At 32.7% G+C, this 14,763-nt stretch overlaps 1 protein-coding gene across 1 annotated transcript; it reads left to right on the top strand.

The window, feature by feature from the left end:
- The first annotated feature begins 2,457 nt into the window (after positions 1 to 2,457).
- LOC111390409 (ribonuclease 3-like) lies at positions 2,458 to 4,621 on the top strand. Its single transcript, XM_023015738.1, has 4 exons — positions 2,458 to 2,613; positions 2,719 to 2,874; positions 3,360 to 3,558; positions 4,257 to 4,621. The coding sequence occupies exons 1-4, from the start codon at positions 2,512 to 2,514 to the stop codon at positions 4,478 to 4,480; spliced, it is 681 nt and encodes a 226-aa protein (XP_022871506.1). The 5' UTR covers positions 2,458 to 2,511; the 3' UTR covers positions 4,481 to 4,621.
- The last annotated feature ends 10,142 nt before the right edge of the window (positions 4,622 to 14,763 follow it).

Here is a 14,763-nt window from a genome sequence, read left to right as displayed (position 1 = left end):
TGGCATCTTGAAATATGACGTATAAAGATATAAGATGAATCTCTTTTAGAGACATGTGGCTTCATTTTGATTCGAAGCATTATGAGGACCGATATGAGTTAGCACAGTTTTTGATCACATTTGGTGCTAAGTTCATACCACATACTACCACATTGGTTGGAGGATGGGGATCCATATCGATAAGGATGTTGACATTTGTAGCTGTGGAATGGTCTTACATCTCTTAAATTGGTGTAATGACTTCCATGTTCGGTGTTAATATTCTTGTTGGACCGGATCATGTTACGTAAGGTGTCATCATTGGAGCTATACTTTTGTGCCCACCTATGTAGTCTAACCCAAGTGTTAAAACCTTGTTATGGCAATCAAATGTTTGCCCAAGTGGGAGAATATTGGAATAATTAATTATTTCATATGTGGGCTTCACATTGTAAATTTTACGGGTTAGATATATGGCTCATAATGATATTTTGTTTGGGCCAAATTTATTAAGTGATCAATTAGGCCTTTTACACCTTACGGGTTGTAATTAAGTTGATGTGGTAATTTAAAGTATGTGGGCCGAAAATAAACCCTAATTAGAATTCTAGTCGTAATGGGACGGCTCAATTATTTCTTATATATAAAGGCTAGGTCCCCTCTCCTCTCCATATGTTTTATTGGCTTGCCCCATTGATAGCTATTACTTTGTGAGGAGCAAGAAGGGGAAGATCTTGGCTGCTATTACAACAATTATTCATATCAACAATGGCTTTCGCAGGTATGAATTCGATTTATCAATTTATTATTATGTGATTTTTGTTCTTAGCATGATTACAATAAAATTCAACATCCCCCTCAAGTTGGAGTATGAATATCATGAATGCCCCAACTTGCTGAGATGAAAACGATAGGAGTTCTTGCCCAGTGGTTTAGTAAACAAGTCAGCAACTTGAGTTTGTGAAGTGGTAAATGCCATTGTTAATTGCTTCAGCTTGATCTTGTCTCTCACAACATGACAATCCATCTCTGTGTTTGGTCCTTTCGTGGAAGACAGGATTTGCTGCTATGTGTAGAGCAGCTTTGTTATCGCAGTAAAGTTTGGCAGGTAGACTGATTTTAATTCCCAAGTCCTTGAACACATACCTCAGCCATGTATGTTTACAGGTCAATGCTTCCATTGCCCTATAATCTACTTCTGCCGAAGAACGTGATACGGTAGTGAGAAAGGAAGAAAGCAATTATAAGTGAATATAAGTTGTGGGTTGGAATTTTGGTTGATGTTGATTGGTGAGTAAAAATTGAGCCTGAAATTCATCAATTGAAAATAAATTCCGCTAAATAATATGTAATAAAAATCCTACGGGCTAAATAATAAGTAATAATAATCCTACGAGATAAATTTGAGCTTAACCAATTTCTTTTAATTAGTTTTTCGCATCATCGAACTTTAAACAGTGTGGCTTATTAGAAAATGAATTCAAAGCTTTTCCGGTTGAATCCGTAGTAAGGTATTAAAAGAATGTAATAAACTTAAACATGTAATATAAAAATGCAGAGAGAAAAATAATCGAACTTCAATTTTGGCTCCATAGTTGTTAAGGGTAAAAATATTACAGAAAAGATAACTGAACTTAGATAAATTTAAGAGAGTGAAATTGAGAATAAAAGAGAGATTTCAAGGGAGATCAGAGAATGAAGTAAGATTATGAGAATTTTGATAAGTTAGACTAGTCTGTGCCATTGTTTGATGAAAATTAAAATCAAAATTTTAATTGATTTTAATAAAAGTTGAAGAAATGTGAAATTGAAAAATTGTGGACCGTATGAAATATGGGATTAGAATTTATTATTCATTTTAACTTGAATTAAAATCTTTTAATCCATACCAAACAGGACCAATATTTTATCCATGGTTATCTAATTTGAAAATTTGGATAATATATAATAATGAAAACCATATATAATCATGCTAATGCCAATGATCACAACACAAGTCTTTATTTTGTCCGAAAAGATCTGGATTTTGCCAAACAACCCATCTGGTCGACACAACGGATGACCGCACCCTTGCATGTCGAGGTGGGTCCCACCTGAATTTAAAATCAGACCCACCTGTGTTGTGTGCGCACGGTCATCCCCATGGGCACTGTAGCTCGATCCGATCTGGATCTTAGAAACAAAACAAAAATATCTGAATTTGGAGATTGTCCCATGCAGAGCCAAATAAATTTATCACCACAACACAGACTGCTGCAAATATTGAACTGCAAAATCTTGTAAATGTCTCTGGTGGACCATAAATATGTGGTCGACAATGACATTATCACCACGTTGTCAATAATTTTAGCGAAACACGACAATTTATATAATTTGGTTCAGATCATCTTCTTGATAAGGTTACACAATCTCTCTTGGATTATATATATCGCTTAATCTGCTTATATATACACATGCATGTTCGCATACTCTAACTCAAGACATTTAAAATCAATATTCTTGCTCGATCTAAGTTTAAATTACGCGCACACAATGAGATTCAGATCTTTAATCTATTCGGAGATTCTTCTGTTACGGTTTGTGCAGTTTTTATGCCTTTCACAGGGTTATGATTTCTTTTACTTTGTTCAAATGGTGAGTTTTTCTTCACCAAAAAATAAAAAATAAAAAATCCATTTAATTTTTTCTCTTAGCAATATATATAACATTTTTTCATTCTTCCAACCAATGAATATTCAGTGGGCAGGTTCGTATTGTGACACGAAAAAAGGCTGCTGCTACCCGACTACTGGAAAGCCAACAACTAATTTTACCATTCACGGACTTTGGCCTCATTACAGCAATGACAAATCCCCATCAAATTGCAATGGTAATAGCCCTTTCGACCAAACCAAGGTAATTTCATTTCGACATATCTTTTTGCGCGTAAAACTTCTTTTTTTTTTTTATATATATTTTGGTTAAAGTCTAAATTTTGTTGTGAATTGAGACGAGTTCTTGTTCCCAGAAAAGTCGTAGAGAAAAAAAATAATACCCAAAGTTTTATCGCACCCACCAATTTCTACTATTAGAACAATCCACGAAGAGAACAACAAAAATCAGAATGCTTTACTAACAATTTTTCTCACATTGATTTATAGACGAAAAAATAAAAGATAAAAACATTGATTTATAGAAGAAAATAGGGTTCTGCCAATTGCTTCCTTTCTCAAATTACAAATGGAAACAATAGAAAACAATAATCATATCCAAAATATTATCTCCTATTTGCCAAAGAAGTCCTCATAAGTTGGGAGTTTTAACTTTTAAGGCAGTAATCCCAACAATTTTTTTCATAAATAGATCAAAGCAATACTTGAATCATAATTATCTCCTTACAGATCTCAGACTTGATGAGCAGAATGCAAAATAGTTGGCCGACAGTAGCTTGTCCCAAGAACAGTGGAACGAAGTTTTGGTCGCATGAATGGAAAAAACATGGGACTTGTTCCGAGTCAGTACTTGACCAACATGCATACTTTGAAGCCGGTCTCAACATTAAGGATAAGGTTAACCTCCTTCAAATACTTGAAAATGCCGGTAATTCTCCATATTTTGCATCTCAATTTCTAAGCATTCTTCACTTGATAACTTAAAATTTTTTATCGTACACATCTTTTCTCAAGTCACGTCTAGTCTAGTCTAGTCTAGTCCGGTTCAAATATCAAACATGATATAACATGTGTCATATATTGAACATTGCAAAATTAAAAGAAGATAAGCGAGTGACATTTTTCTTGTTCCCAATTATCACTTAATGGTGTCGAATATATCTTTTCTATCATATAGATTGAGATACGCCCATTGACCCTTAGCTCTATTAAGTTGTGGAGCCTAATTAATTTTCAAGCCCTAATTATATTGCCACTTCGTGGAAGAGGAGATACAATAGACATTTTCTCTTATAAACCGTTTTCATCATAGTGAATTACTGCAGTGACGGAAAATGACGTAATCTCACATTGAAGCGAATCTCTATAAATCTTACATGTCTTAACTATTTATTTTCTTTCTTTAAATTGATTGCTCTTTGGTGGAATAGAATTATAGTTTATAATTCTCAACAACCTCGTCTCTTAATGTAAAAGTTTAAATATATCAAACTGCCATTAATGACCACATATTCTTGTGAAAAGTCAATTCAACAACGCAATCACATTCATTGTTGGGTTATCGAGGAACTTCAGCTCTATATTTTTCTCAATACGAAATTTTTGTTTTAGTAATGAATTATGCAGGAATAAAACCAGATGACAAGTTTTACAAGGTAGATGACATTAAGGAGGCTATAAAAGCAGGCACTGGACACACTCCAGCGGTAGAGTGCAACAATGATCCATCACGAAGCTCTCAACTCTACCAGGTTTATCTTTGTGTTGATACTTCTGGTTCAGACATAATTGAGTGTCCAGTGATTCCAATTAGAAAATGCAATGCCTCAATACAGTTCCCCATCTTCTAGCCATTGGAGTACTGAATTTGAAGATGAATAAAATTAGTGAGATTCTCGACTTTTATTAATGTGTTGCTTTGTTTCTGTATGTCCTGAATTTTGGCATGCATTATGCTGCCAAGGAGTAATGAATAAAGTAATTATTTTTTATTTCTAAACGTGTTTAAATATTTTATTTTTTCCTTGATTTATGACCAAGTCACTGCTAATTTGGTCATATACAGTCACAATCAATCATAATTAAATAGATGCCACAACATATACAGTCACAACCAATCACAATTAAAATGGACTTGGTCACCACCACCGCCAATAATCATCAAATACCGATGACCATACCAGCAATCTGTTGAGAAATTGAAGAATTATAGAGAGAGAAATAATGGAGCGTTTTCCTTTATAAATGTTGAGAGAGAGCATTTTATTTGTAAATGTTGAAGAACATTTGTATTGTGTGTATAAATTTAAACAAATCTCGTTAGATAAACATAAAACGATTTCCATATTAATCATATATTGTTTAATTCAATAAATCTTCATTATCACGTGATTTATAAAATTAAAACTAATACTCTTTATATTTGAATAGTATATTTTTTATATATGGTTTTGGATAATTTTCCCTTCTAATTATAAAAGCTTTAAAAAATCGGGATTTGGAAAACATTATTAAAAAACAGTATTATTGAAAAGAAAATTTTTAAAAAACCATCCAATCATGGTAGGAGGAGACTGATTTTTCTGTGGTTTGTCGTAGGTGTGGATGGTAGTTGTGTATAGGTTCATAAGTTACAACACAAAAAAAGTTACTCTGTAACAATAGTTTATGTAATTTGCTTATATTGATGGGAGTAACTATTGATGGTGATTGGATGGCGATCATAATAGCGATGGTGAGATTGTGGTGTAACAATTTAAAGTTATAATTTTAAAAATATTACATAGACGGTAATAGCAATAACACATATTATAACAACAATTTATGTAATTTTTCTATGTTGATGGAGTGATTGTTGATGGTGATGATGAGACGGTGGTTTAACAATTTTAAGTGACAATTTTTAAAAAAATTCGTATACTATAATAGTGATAACACTTAGCATAAGTAACAATTTTTAAATTACAATGCACTCAATCGGTAATAACACAACCTTGTAAGTTACAATTCTAAAGAAATTACATAAGGTGTTGTTTGGAATTTGTATGAAAATAAAATAAATTCTAGGCAATTCAATTGTTTAGAATATATTTGTATCAAAATTATTAATTAAATGTATTTCATTGATTTAATTTTCAAACTCAAAAGTATTATACTTGTCTATTTTTTATTCGTGGGTAGATGAAAGTGAATGGAGAGATAAAAAAGAGAGAGTGTATTCTCTGGGAAATAAAATCATACTTTCCGTAAACAAAATATTTTCTTTGATTTTGAGAAAAATATGGTTACGTGATCAAAAATGGGAAAATGTTTTTCATGAAAAAAATGTCAATCAAACAGTACAAAAGTAGAAATTTTGATGAAAAAAATATATTTTTCATGAAAAATATTGATAATCAAAATTTGTTGTAATAAAATTACATACATTATAAGAAAATTGACAGATTTGAAGTGATACTTGATTTCTTGAAATTGGACCCGAATGTTCCATCGTTATGTAACCCTATCCAAATTCGCCCATTTAATTAGTTCGGCCACTAACCAAATTGTCAAACAGGACTCCATCTCAAAACAAACCCAACCCATTGACCCACTTATGACTTATGTGAGTGATTTTGATGGTTTTGCGGATTACTTCTTATAAGAAGATGTGGGAAGGAAGAAGACAATTTTCTTGATTGTGATAATTCAAAATATATATTGGGGCATGAATTTTTGTATCATCCTAACATGGATTTTTCCTTTTTTCATCGCTCATTGGGAGAAGATTTTATTTTTGACTCCATCTATCTTCAAGCCATCAACATGATTTTAAACTCAACGCAAAGCGAAAACTCAAACATCAAATGGTGACTGGTGACTATAAGTAAATTAAGAGGGCTTTAATTGGGTACACGTATTATTTTATTTTGCCCCTAATTGATTTGGATAAAAATTAATTTTTTATTAAATTTTGAAAATAAAAAATGATGAAATGTGTAGTTAAAAAATCGATAAACGTTGTAAGTGCTATAAAATATAATGCGAAAATGTTATGAAATTCTTATAATAAGAATTATGTAATAAATAATAGTATTGGAGACAAATTAGAGAAACGGGCTATATAAGGGTTGGTTTTTGATATATTTGTTCGACCAATTTTAACTTGTAGGAGCGTGATCAAAACACAATTTATATGAAAATCTGGACAGAGTTTCGATATATATATAATGTGGTAAATGATTACGCAAAATAAGAATTAAAAATGAGTAGAAAATAGAGAATAATCCAAGGTAAAACGTTATCTCTTTCCTTAAAACAAATTACCCTGCTACGGTGCTCACGGTGAATGGCACTTGTCTCCAAAAATATAATGGATTCACAACTTGTGATAGCAGTACTTCAAACCACAAGAAACCGGTGAACTTTTGATAGAATTTTCCCTCTACAAAGGAAATGTATGAAAATGCTATAAAAATAGAAAGAAGATAATTGCAAGATGAGAATGAGTGCTCAATGCAATTGGTGTACCCAAAATCATGTCTATAGAGTCCTATTTATAGATGTAGAAAGGGTGCAAATAAAGTGGTGTGAGCAAAAACATGTATTCTTTCGAAAAGTTGCAACACTTGGCCAAAATATGCTTTCTTTCGAAATGTTGCAAGACTTCATTTCTTCTAGCTTTGGACCACAATATGTCATTTATCCGAAATTGGTTTCGAGATACCAAATATACCACAACGATCTACTCAACGAGTAGAATAAATTAGTTTATTTGTTTTTGTAATTTGACCATCGGATCAAGTCTGAATATTTTGTTGAAGTTGACACGAAGTTACACCTTTTTATTTACCACTTTTACACACCTTTTCATTTTCCAATTTATTTGAAACAATTCCAACAATCCCCCCACATGAATGGAAATTTGGGTACGCATATGTAAATACGATAATATGATACAATGTAGCGAAAAAATACTGCATCAGGGATAGTGGCTTCTAGTCTTGAACGTCCCTTAGTGAAAAACTATCGGACTTACTCGACTAATTAGTGAACCATAGGTTTTGAACCACTTAGTTCTATAAAATATAATGCAGAAATGTTATGAAATTATGTAATAAATAATAGTAGTGGAAATGACTTAGAGAAACAAGCTATATGAGGGTTGGTTTTTGATATATATGTTCGATCAGTTTTAACCCGTAGGAGCGTGATCAAAACACAATTTATATGAAAATTTGGGAAGAGTTTTGGTATATATATAATGTGGTAAACGATTATGCAAAATAAGAATTAAGAATGAGTAGAAAATAGAGAATAATTCAAGGCGAGACGTTATCTCTTTCCTTAAGACAAATTACCCTGCTACGGTGCTCACGGTGAATGGCACTTATCTCTCAAGATATAATGGATTCACAACTTGTGGTAGCAGCACTTCAAATCACAAGAAATCGGCGAACTTTTGACAGAATTTTCTCTCTACAAGGGAAATACATGAAAATGCTATAGAAATAGAAAGGAGATAATTGTAAGAGGAGAATGAGTGCTCAATGCAATTGGTGTATCCAAAATTATGTCCATAGGGTCCTATTTATAGATGTAGAAAGGGTGCAAATGAAGTGGTGTAAACCAAAACATGCATTCTTTCGAAAAGTTGCAATGCTTGGCCAAAATCTGCATCCTTTCGAAATGTTGCAAGATTTCATTTCTTCTAACTTTGGTCCTCAATTTCTCATTCATCCGGAATTGGTTTCGAGATACCAAATATACCACAACGATCTACTCACAAGTAAAATAAGTTGGTTTATTTACTTTTGTAATTTGTCCATCGGATCAGGTTCGAATATTTTGTTGAAGTTAACACAAAGTCACACCTTTTCATTTTCCAATTTATTTGAACCAATTCCAACATTCCCCCCCACATGAATGGAAATTTGGGTACGCATATGTAAATACGATGATATGATACAATGTAAAGAAGGAGCAAAAAAATACTGCATCAAGGATGGTGGCTTCTAGCCTTGAACCTCCCTTAGTATACTATTGGACTTACTCGGCTAATTGGTAAATCATAGGTTTTGAACCACTCAGCCTTTGGTGTAAGCTAAGACAACAGTACTCACACAGATATCTTCCTTATTCTGTATTTAGTTCTCATGACTTGGTTCATTTTGGCCCTGAACCCTTCTTGGTTTCATAAGTTTTAGAGAATTCAAGTCTTAAACAATTTTCATCAAAGCGGCCTCACTTCACACTTACATAGATGACTTCTTATTAAGAGTATTCTACCGTACTCCACTTGACTTAATCAAGATATAGGAATCATTAAAAGATAATCTTAACCTCTATCCATTCTGCAGAAAACACTTTAGTATTATAAGAATGAGTTAGGAATTTTAATTTTCTAAGTGTTTCATGGAATTTTCACAACTTAGTTGTCCTTTTAAACCAAGATCTTGGGATCTCCAGACAACAAGGTAGGGTTACCATTGCAAAAACTCTTAGTAGTAGGCTGTAATCTCATTCGTCTCAATAGGCAATGTACTTGATCTTTATGCAAACATTTTGTAAGTGGATCCGCAATATTCTCCTTTGATTTCACATAATCTATGGAGATAACGTCATTTGAGATCAGTTGCTTAATAGTGTTGTATCGACAACGAATATGTTTAGACTTACCACTATACATGCTACTTCGAGCCCTTCTAATTGTCGATTGACTATCACAATGTATACTTATCGGGCTTGGGCCAACATGGAACATCTTCTAAGAAATTTCGAAGTCATTTTGCTTCTTCTTCAACTTTGTCCAAAGTAATAAACTCATATTTCATCGTTGATAGAGCTATGCACGTTTGCTTTGTTGATTTTCATGATACAACAACTCCACCAATGATGAATACATAATCACTAGTGGACTTGGAATCCTTCATATCGGATATCCAATTTGCATCATAATATCCTTCTAGTACCGCAGGATATTTTGTAAAGTGTAATCCATGGGTTAAAGTATACTTCAAGTACATTAGAACCCTATTTACCGTAAAAGCAATATCCGGTCGAGTGCAGTTTGTAATAAAAATAAGACTGTCAATTACTTGTGAATACCTTAGTTGTGATATGATTTCTTCTATATTCTTGACTAAGTGCATACTCGGATCAAGAGGAGCTCTCTCAGGACTTTCCTCAAACACGTCAAACTTCTTCAATAATTTTTCTATATAGTGAGATTGTGCAAATACAATTTCATCCTGCATTCTAGAGATTTTAATCCTCAGGATTACATTCGCCTTACCCATATTTTTCGTATCGAAATGCTTTGCTAGCATCATTTTGGTGTTAAGCAACATTTCGTGACTATTGCCTATTATTAACATGTCGTCCACATATAGACATACAATTACATAGGTATTCGGTGTATGTTTAATATATACACATTTGTCATATTTGTTGATCTTGAATCCATTTGACAACATTGTTTTGTCAAACTTTGGTGCCATTATTTAGAAGCCTATTTTAATCCATACAAGGATTTAATAAGTTTACACACTTGTGTCTTTGGTTAGAATAAACGAACTCTTCAGGTTGCTGCATGTAAATCTCCTCTTCTAACTTACCATTTACGAATGCCGTTTTTACATCCATTTGATGAATCTCAAGATTATGTATTACCGCAATTGCAATTAACAACCTTATCGACATGATTATAGTTACGGGTGAGTAGGCATCAAAGAAGTCAAGTCCTTCTTTTTGCCTATATCCTTTAGCGACCAATCTGGCCTTATATTTATCAATGGATCCATCAGGTTTCAATTTCTTTTTGAATATCCATTTGCATTTTAAAGGCTTGTTACTGGGAGGTAAATCAACTAACTCCTACGTATAGTTTTGCATTATAGAATCTATTTCGCTATTAATGGCTTTTTTCCAATGCGGTACTTCCGGTGTAAACATTGCTTCATCGAATGTCTTTGGATTATCATTTACCATATATGTTAGAAAATCTGGGCCAAACGTCTTGAAAGTCCTAGCCCTTTTACTACACTTTGGTTCTTTCTCATTTCAAGTTCCATTAGTAGTTTCATAAGTTCTCTTGTTAGAACTTGTATTTTCGTTATTTTTGCAAAGAAAAATATTTTCAAAGAATGTCGCATTCCTTGATTCGATTATGGTCCCTTTGTGTACGTCTTATATTTTGGATTTGTGTACAAGAAATCGATATGCACTACTATTATTAGCGTATCCAATAAATATGCAATCTATCGTTTTAATACCGATTTTCACTTTTTTAGGCTTCGGTGCCTCAACCTTAACCAGACACCCCCATACTTTCAAGTATTGGTAGGATGGAGAATGACTTTTCCATAGTTCATATGGTGTCTCTTCTATTTTCTTAAGAGATATTTTATTAAGAAGACTATTTGCCATTAAAATAGCTTTCCTCCATATGTTCTGAGGTAAACCCGAACTTCTTAACATGACATACATCATTTCTTTAAGTGTTCAATTTTTACATTCTGTAACACCATTTGATTGAAGAAAGTAGGGCACCATTGTTTGATGAACAATTCCATATTGAGAGCAAAAGTCTTCAAATGGTGCCCCATATTCACGTCCTGTATCACTATGAATATTTTTTATTCATTTTTCAAGTTGTGTTTCAACTTCAGCCTTATAAGTTTTGAATTCATCTAAGACTTCGTCTTTACTTTTCAAAAGAAAGACATAGCAAAACTTTGTACAATCATCAATAAATGTCACAAAATATTTCTTATCACTTCGAGTTTGTACAAATTTTAGATCGCATACATCGCTATGGATCAATTTAAGAGGGTTTGTGTTCTTTTATATTGAATGGAACAGTGTTTTAGCCAATTTTGTTTCAACACATATTTCACATTTATGATTAGGATTGATTTTATGGGCTGAAATTAAACTTTGATTCATTAGTTTGCGCAACAATTTGTAATTCATATGTCCTAATCGATTATGCTACAAACATGAAGGCTTAAGAAAGTAAATAGGATTTATAGTTTTATTCATAACAACTTGCTTCTGTACAATTGTAAGAACATTCAATTTGAACATTCCATCACACATGTATCATTTCCCTACATGCATATAATTCTTAGACAACACAAATTTATCGGATACAAATACAAGTTTAAAACCATTCTTGCTAAGTAGAAACTCAGACTCTAAATTCTTTCATATTTCCGACACATGTAGGATATTGTTGAGGACGAGTTCTTTCCCGGATGTTGTCTTCAAAGTGACTCTACCTTGTCATTCGACTTTAGAATTTGCAGACTTTTCCATGTACAGTTGTTCCCCATTCAATTCTTGATAGTTAGAGAACATCGCCTTGTCCGCACATACATGGCAAGGAGCGCCAATGTCAATCCACCATTCTCGAGTATTTCCGATCATGTTGCATTCGGACACTACTGTAGATAAACTCATTTCGTGCAGTCCGTCGGATAGAGTGTCATTTGCAATCATGTGGGCTTGAGCATTCTTCTTTGACTTTCAACATTCACTTGAACAATGACCAGCTTTGTCACAGTTGTAACAATTTCCTTTGAACTTCTTAGCATTCTTGAAATTGTCTTTTCGCGGTGCATAATTAGGAGCCTTTCGTTTCTTATTTGTTGTCTTTGGTTTCATTTCAACAAAGTTTGCACCATCTTGATCAACCGACTTTCGTTCGTTTTTTAGGTTGTCCTCTTCAATTCTCAAGCGCACAATCAATTCTTTCAAATTCATTTCCTTGTGTTTGTATTTGAGGTAATTTTTGAAATCTCTTCATATAGGAGAGAGTTTCTCAATAATAACAGCCACTTGGAATAATTCACTCAATTCCATTTTCTCGGCATGGATGTCGTACAACAAGACTTGAATCTCTTGCACTTGGCTAATCACGGTTTAGAATCCACCATCTTGTAGTCCAAAAATTTGCCAACAATGAACTTTTTTGTTCCGGTATCCTCGATCTTGTATTTTGTCTTCAAAGAATCCCATAATTCATTGACTGATTCTTTTAAACTAAACACCCCATATAATGTATTATCCAACTCGTTTAGAATATAGTTCTTGCATAGGAAGTCCGAGTATTTTCATGCATTCAAAGCAATAATCGATTTACAATTATTTTCCCCTTCTTGTACAAGCGGAGCAGTTTCCTTTAGAAACTTAGCCAAATTAAGAGTGATGAGATAAAAAAAAACGTCTTTTGTTGCCACATCTTGAAGTCCACTCCTGTAAATTTTTTTTGCTTTTTCCCATGTAGGATAGTAGTATTATGTAACGGTACGGCCACGAGGGGTACCACATTATTGGAATCATTTTGACTTGACGAAGTCCCAATAAAATGATAATAATATCGGTGGAGGAATAGTACACAGATCACTATTCAAGCAAAGTAATGGTTTGTCCACAACCAACCAAAAAGACACAAGAAATATTTGTCTTAAGTTTGTTGGAGATGACTTAAAGAAACGGGCTATGTAAGGGTTGGTTTTTGATATATTTGTTCGACCAGTTTTAACCTGCAAGAGCATGATCAAAACACAATTTATATGAAAATTTGGACAAAGTTTCAGTATATATATATAATGTGGTAAACGATTACGCAAAACAAGAATTAAGAAGGAGCATAAAATAGAAAATAATCCAAGGCGAGATGTTATCTTTTTCCTTAAGACAAGTTGCCCCGCTACGGTGCTCACGATAAATGATACTTGTCTCCCAAAATACAACGAATTCACAACTTGTGGTAGCAACACTTCAAGCCACAAGAAACCGGCGAACTTTTTGACATAATTTTCCCTCTACAAATGAAATGAATGAAAATGCTATAAAAATATAAAGAAGATAATTGTAAGAGGAGAATGAGTGCTCAATGCAATTAGTGTACTCAAAATCATATTCATAGGGTCCTATTTATAGATGTAGAAAGGATGTAAATGAAGTAATGTGAGCCAAAACATGCATCCTTTCGAAAAGTTGCAACACTTGGCCAAAATCTACATTCTTTCGAAAGGGTGCAAACTTCATTTCTCACAACTTTGGACAACAATTTCTCATTTATTCAGAATTGGTTTCAAGATTCCAAATATACCACAACAATATACTTAATGAGTAGAATAAGTTCGTCTATTTATTTTTGTAATTTGACCATCAGATCAAGTCCGAATATTTGGTTAAAGTTGACATGAAGTCACACATTTTCATTTACCACTTTTACACACCTTTTCATTTTCCAATTTATTTGAACCAATTCCAACAAATAGTAATTCCAACAAAAAAAAGGAAAAAAAAAAAAGAAATTTGAGAATCGAGGATCATACATGATCTTAATTTGCTCTTCTTTCTTTCGAGGCTTCAAGTCATTTGACTCGTTTCTTGTGTGCTTGCACTTTTATCGATTTAATTAGGCTCTTGCTCCATAATTGATTTAATTAAGTGTGGTTGCATCTTTTGGTTGTTGGTTCCTTTTGAGAAATCTTAGTCTAGTTTCCTTCGTAAATTGTTCGTGATATTCAATAAAAAGTTTCTACTCATATATTAGTGGTTGAATAAAAATAAAATAAAATAATAATAATAATAATAATAATAATAATAATAATAATAATAATAATAATAATAATAATAATAACAACTGTGTTAACGTGCAGCGTGCCCAAAAAAAGAAGAATATTTGATTGAACATCGTGTGCAACGTGTGATTCTAATGAATTCAAAGTACAAAGCAAAAACATATTTGTTGGAGCTTTAAAATGGTTATACATACATTATTAAATTTGTGTATGCAAAATATATAAAGAACTTGTACAAGTAGCACTCGAGCATTGAGATTTGCTTGAGATGAACGTCACTTTAAGTACTATAATTATTAGAATAGACCCGAAAATAGTAAAAAGAAAGAAAAAGATTAGACGACGGGATCAATTACAAGAGAAGGGATAATAAATGAAAAGAGGATCATTCCTTTTTTCTTTTCTTTTTCTTTTTTGAGGATAGGGTCGGCCTTGAAAATTTTGAAGTTCTAAGCGACTAATTATTATGAAACCTTTAAAGATACTCTTTTTTTTCTTTTTATTTTTGCATTTGTAGAGATGCTTGAACAAAATAACTTTTTCAATTTTTATTTATT

This window comes from Olea europaea, chromosome 1 (genome assembly GCF_002742605.1).
Source record: "Olea europaea var. sylvestris chromosome 1, O_europaea_v1, whole genome shotgun sequence".
Taxonomy (NCBI): Eukaryota; Viridiplantae; Streptophyta; class Magnoliopsida; order Lamiales; family Oleaceae; genus Olea; species Olea europaea.
Note: the sequence above shows the minus strand (reverse complement) of the source record. Positions and strands in the feature narration are given on the sequence as shown.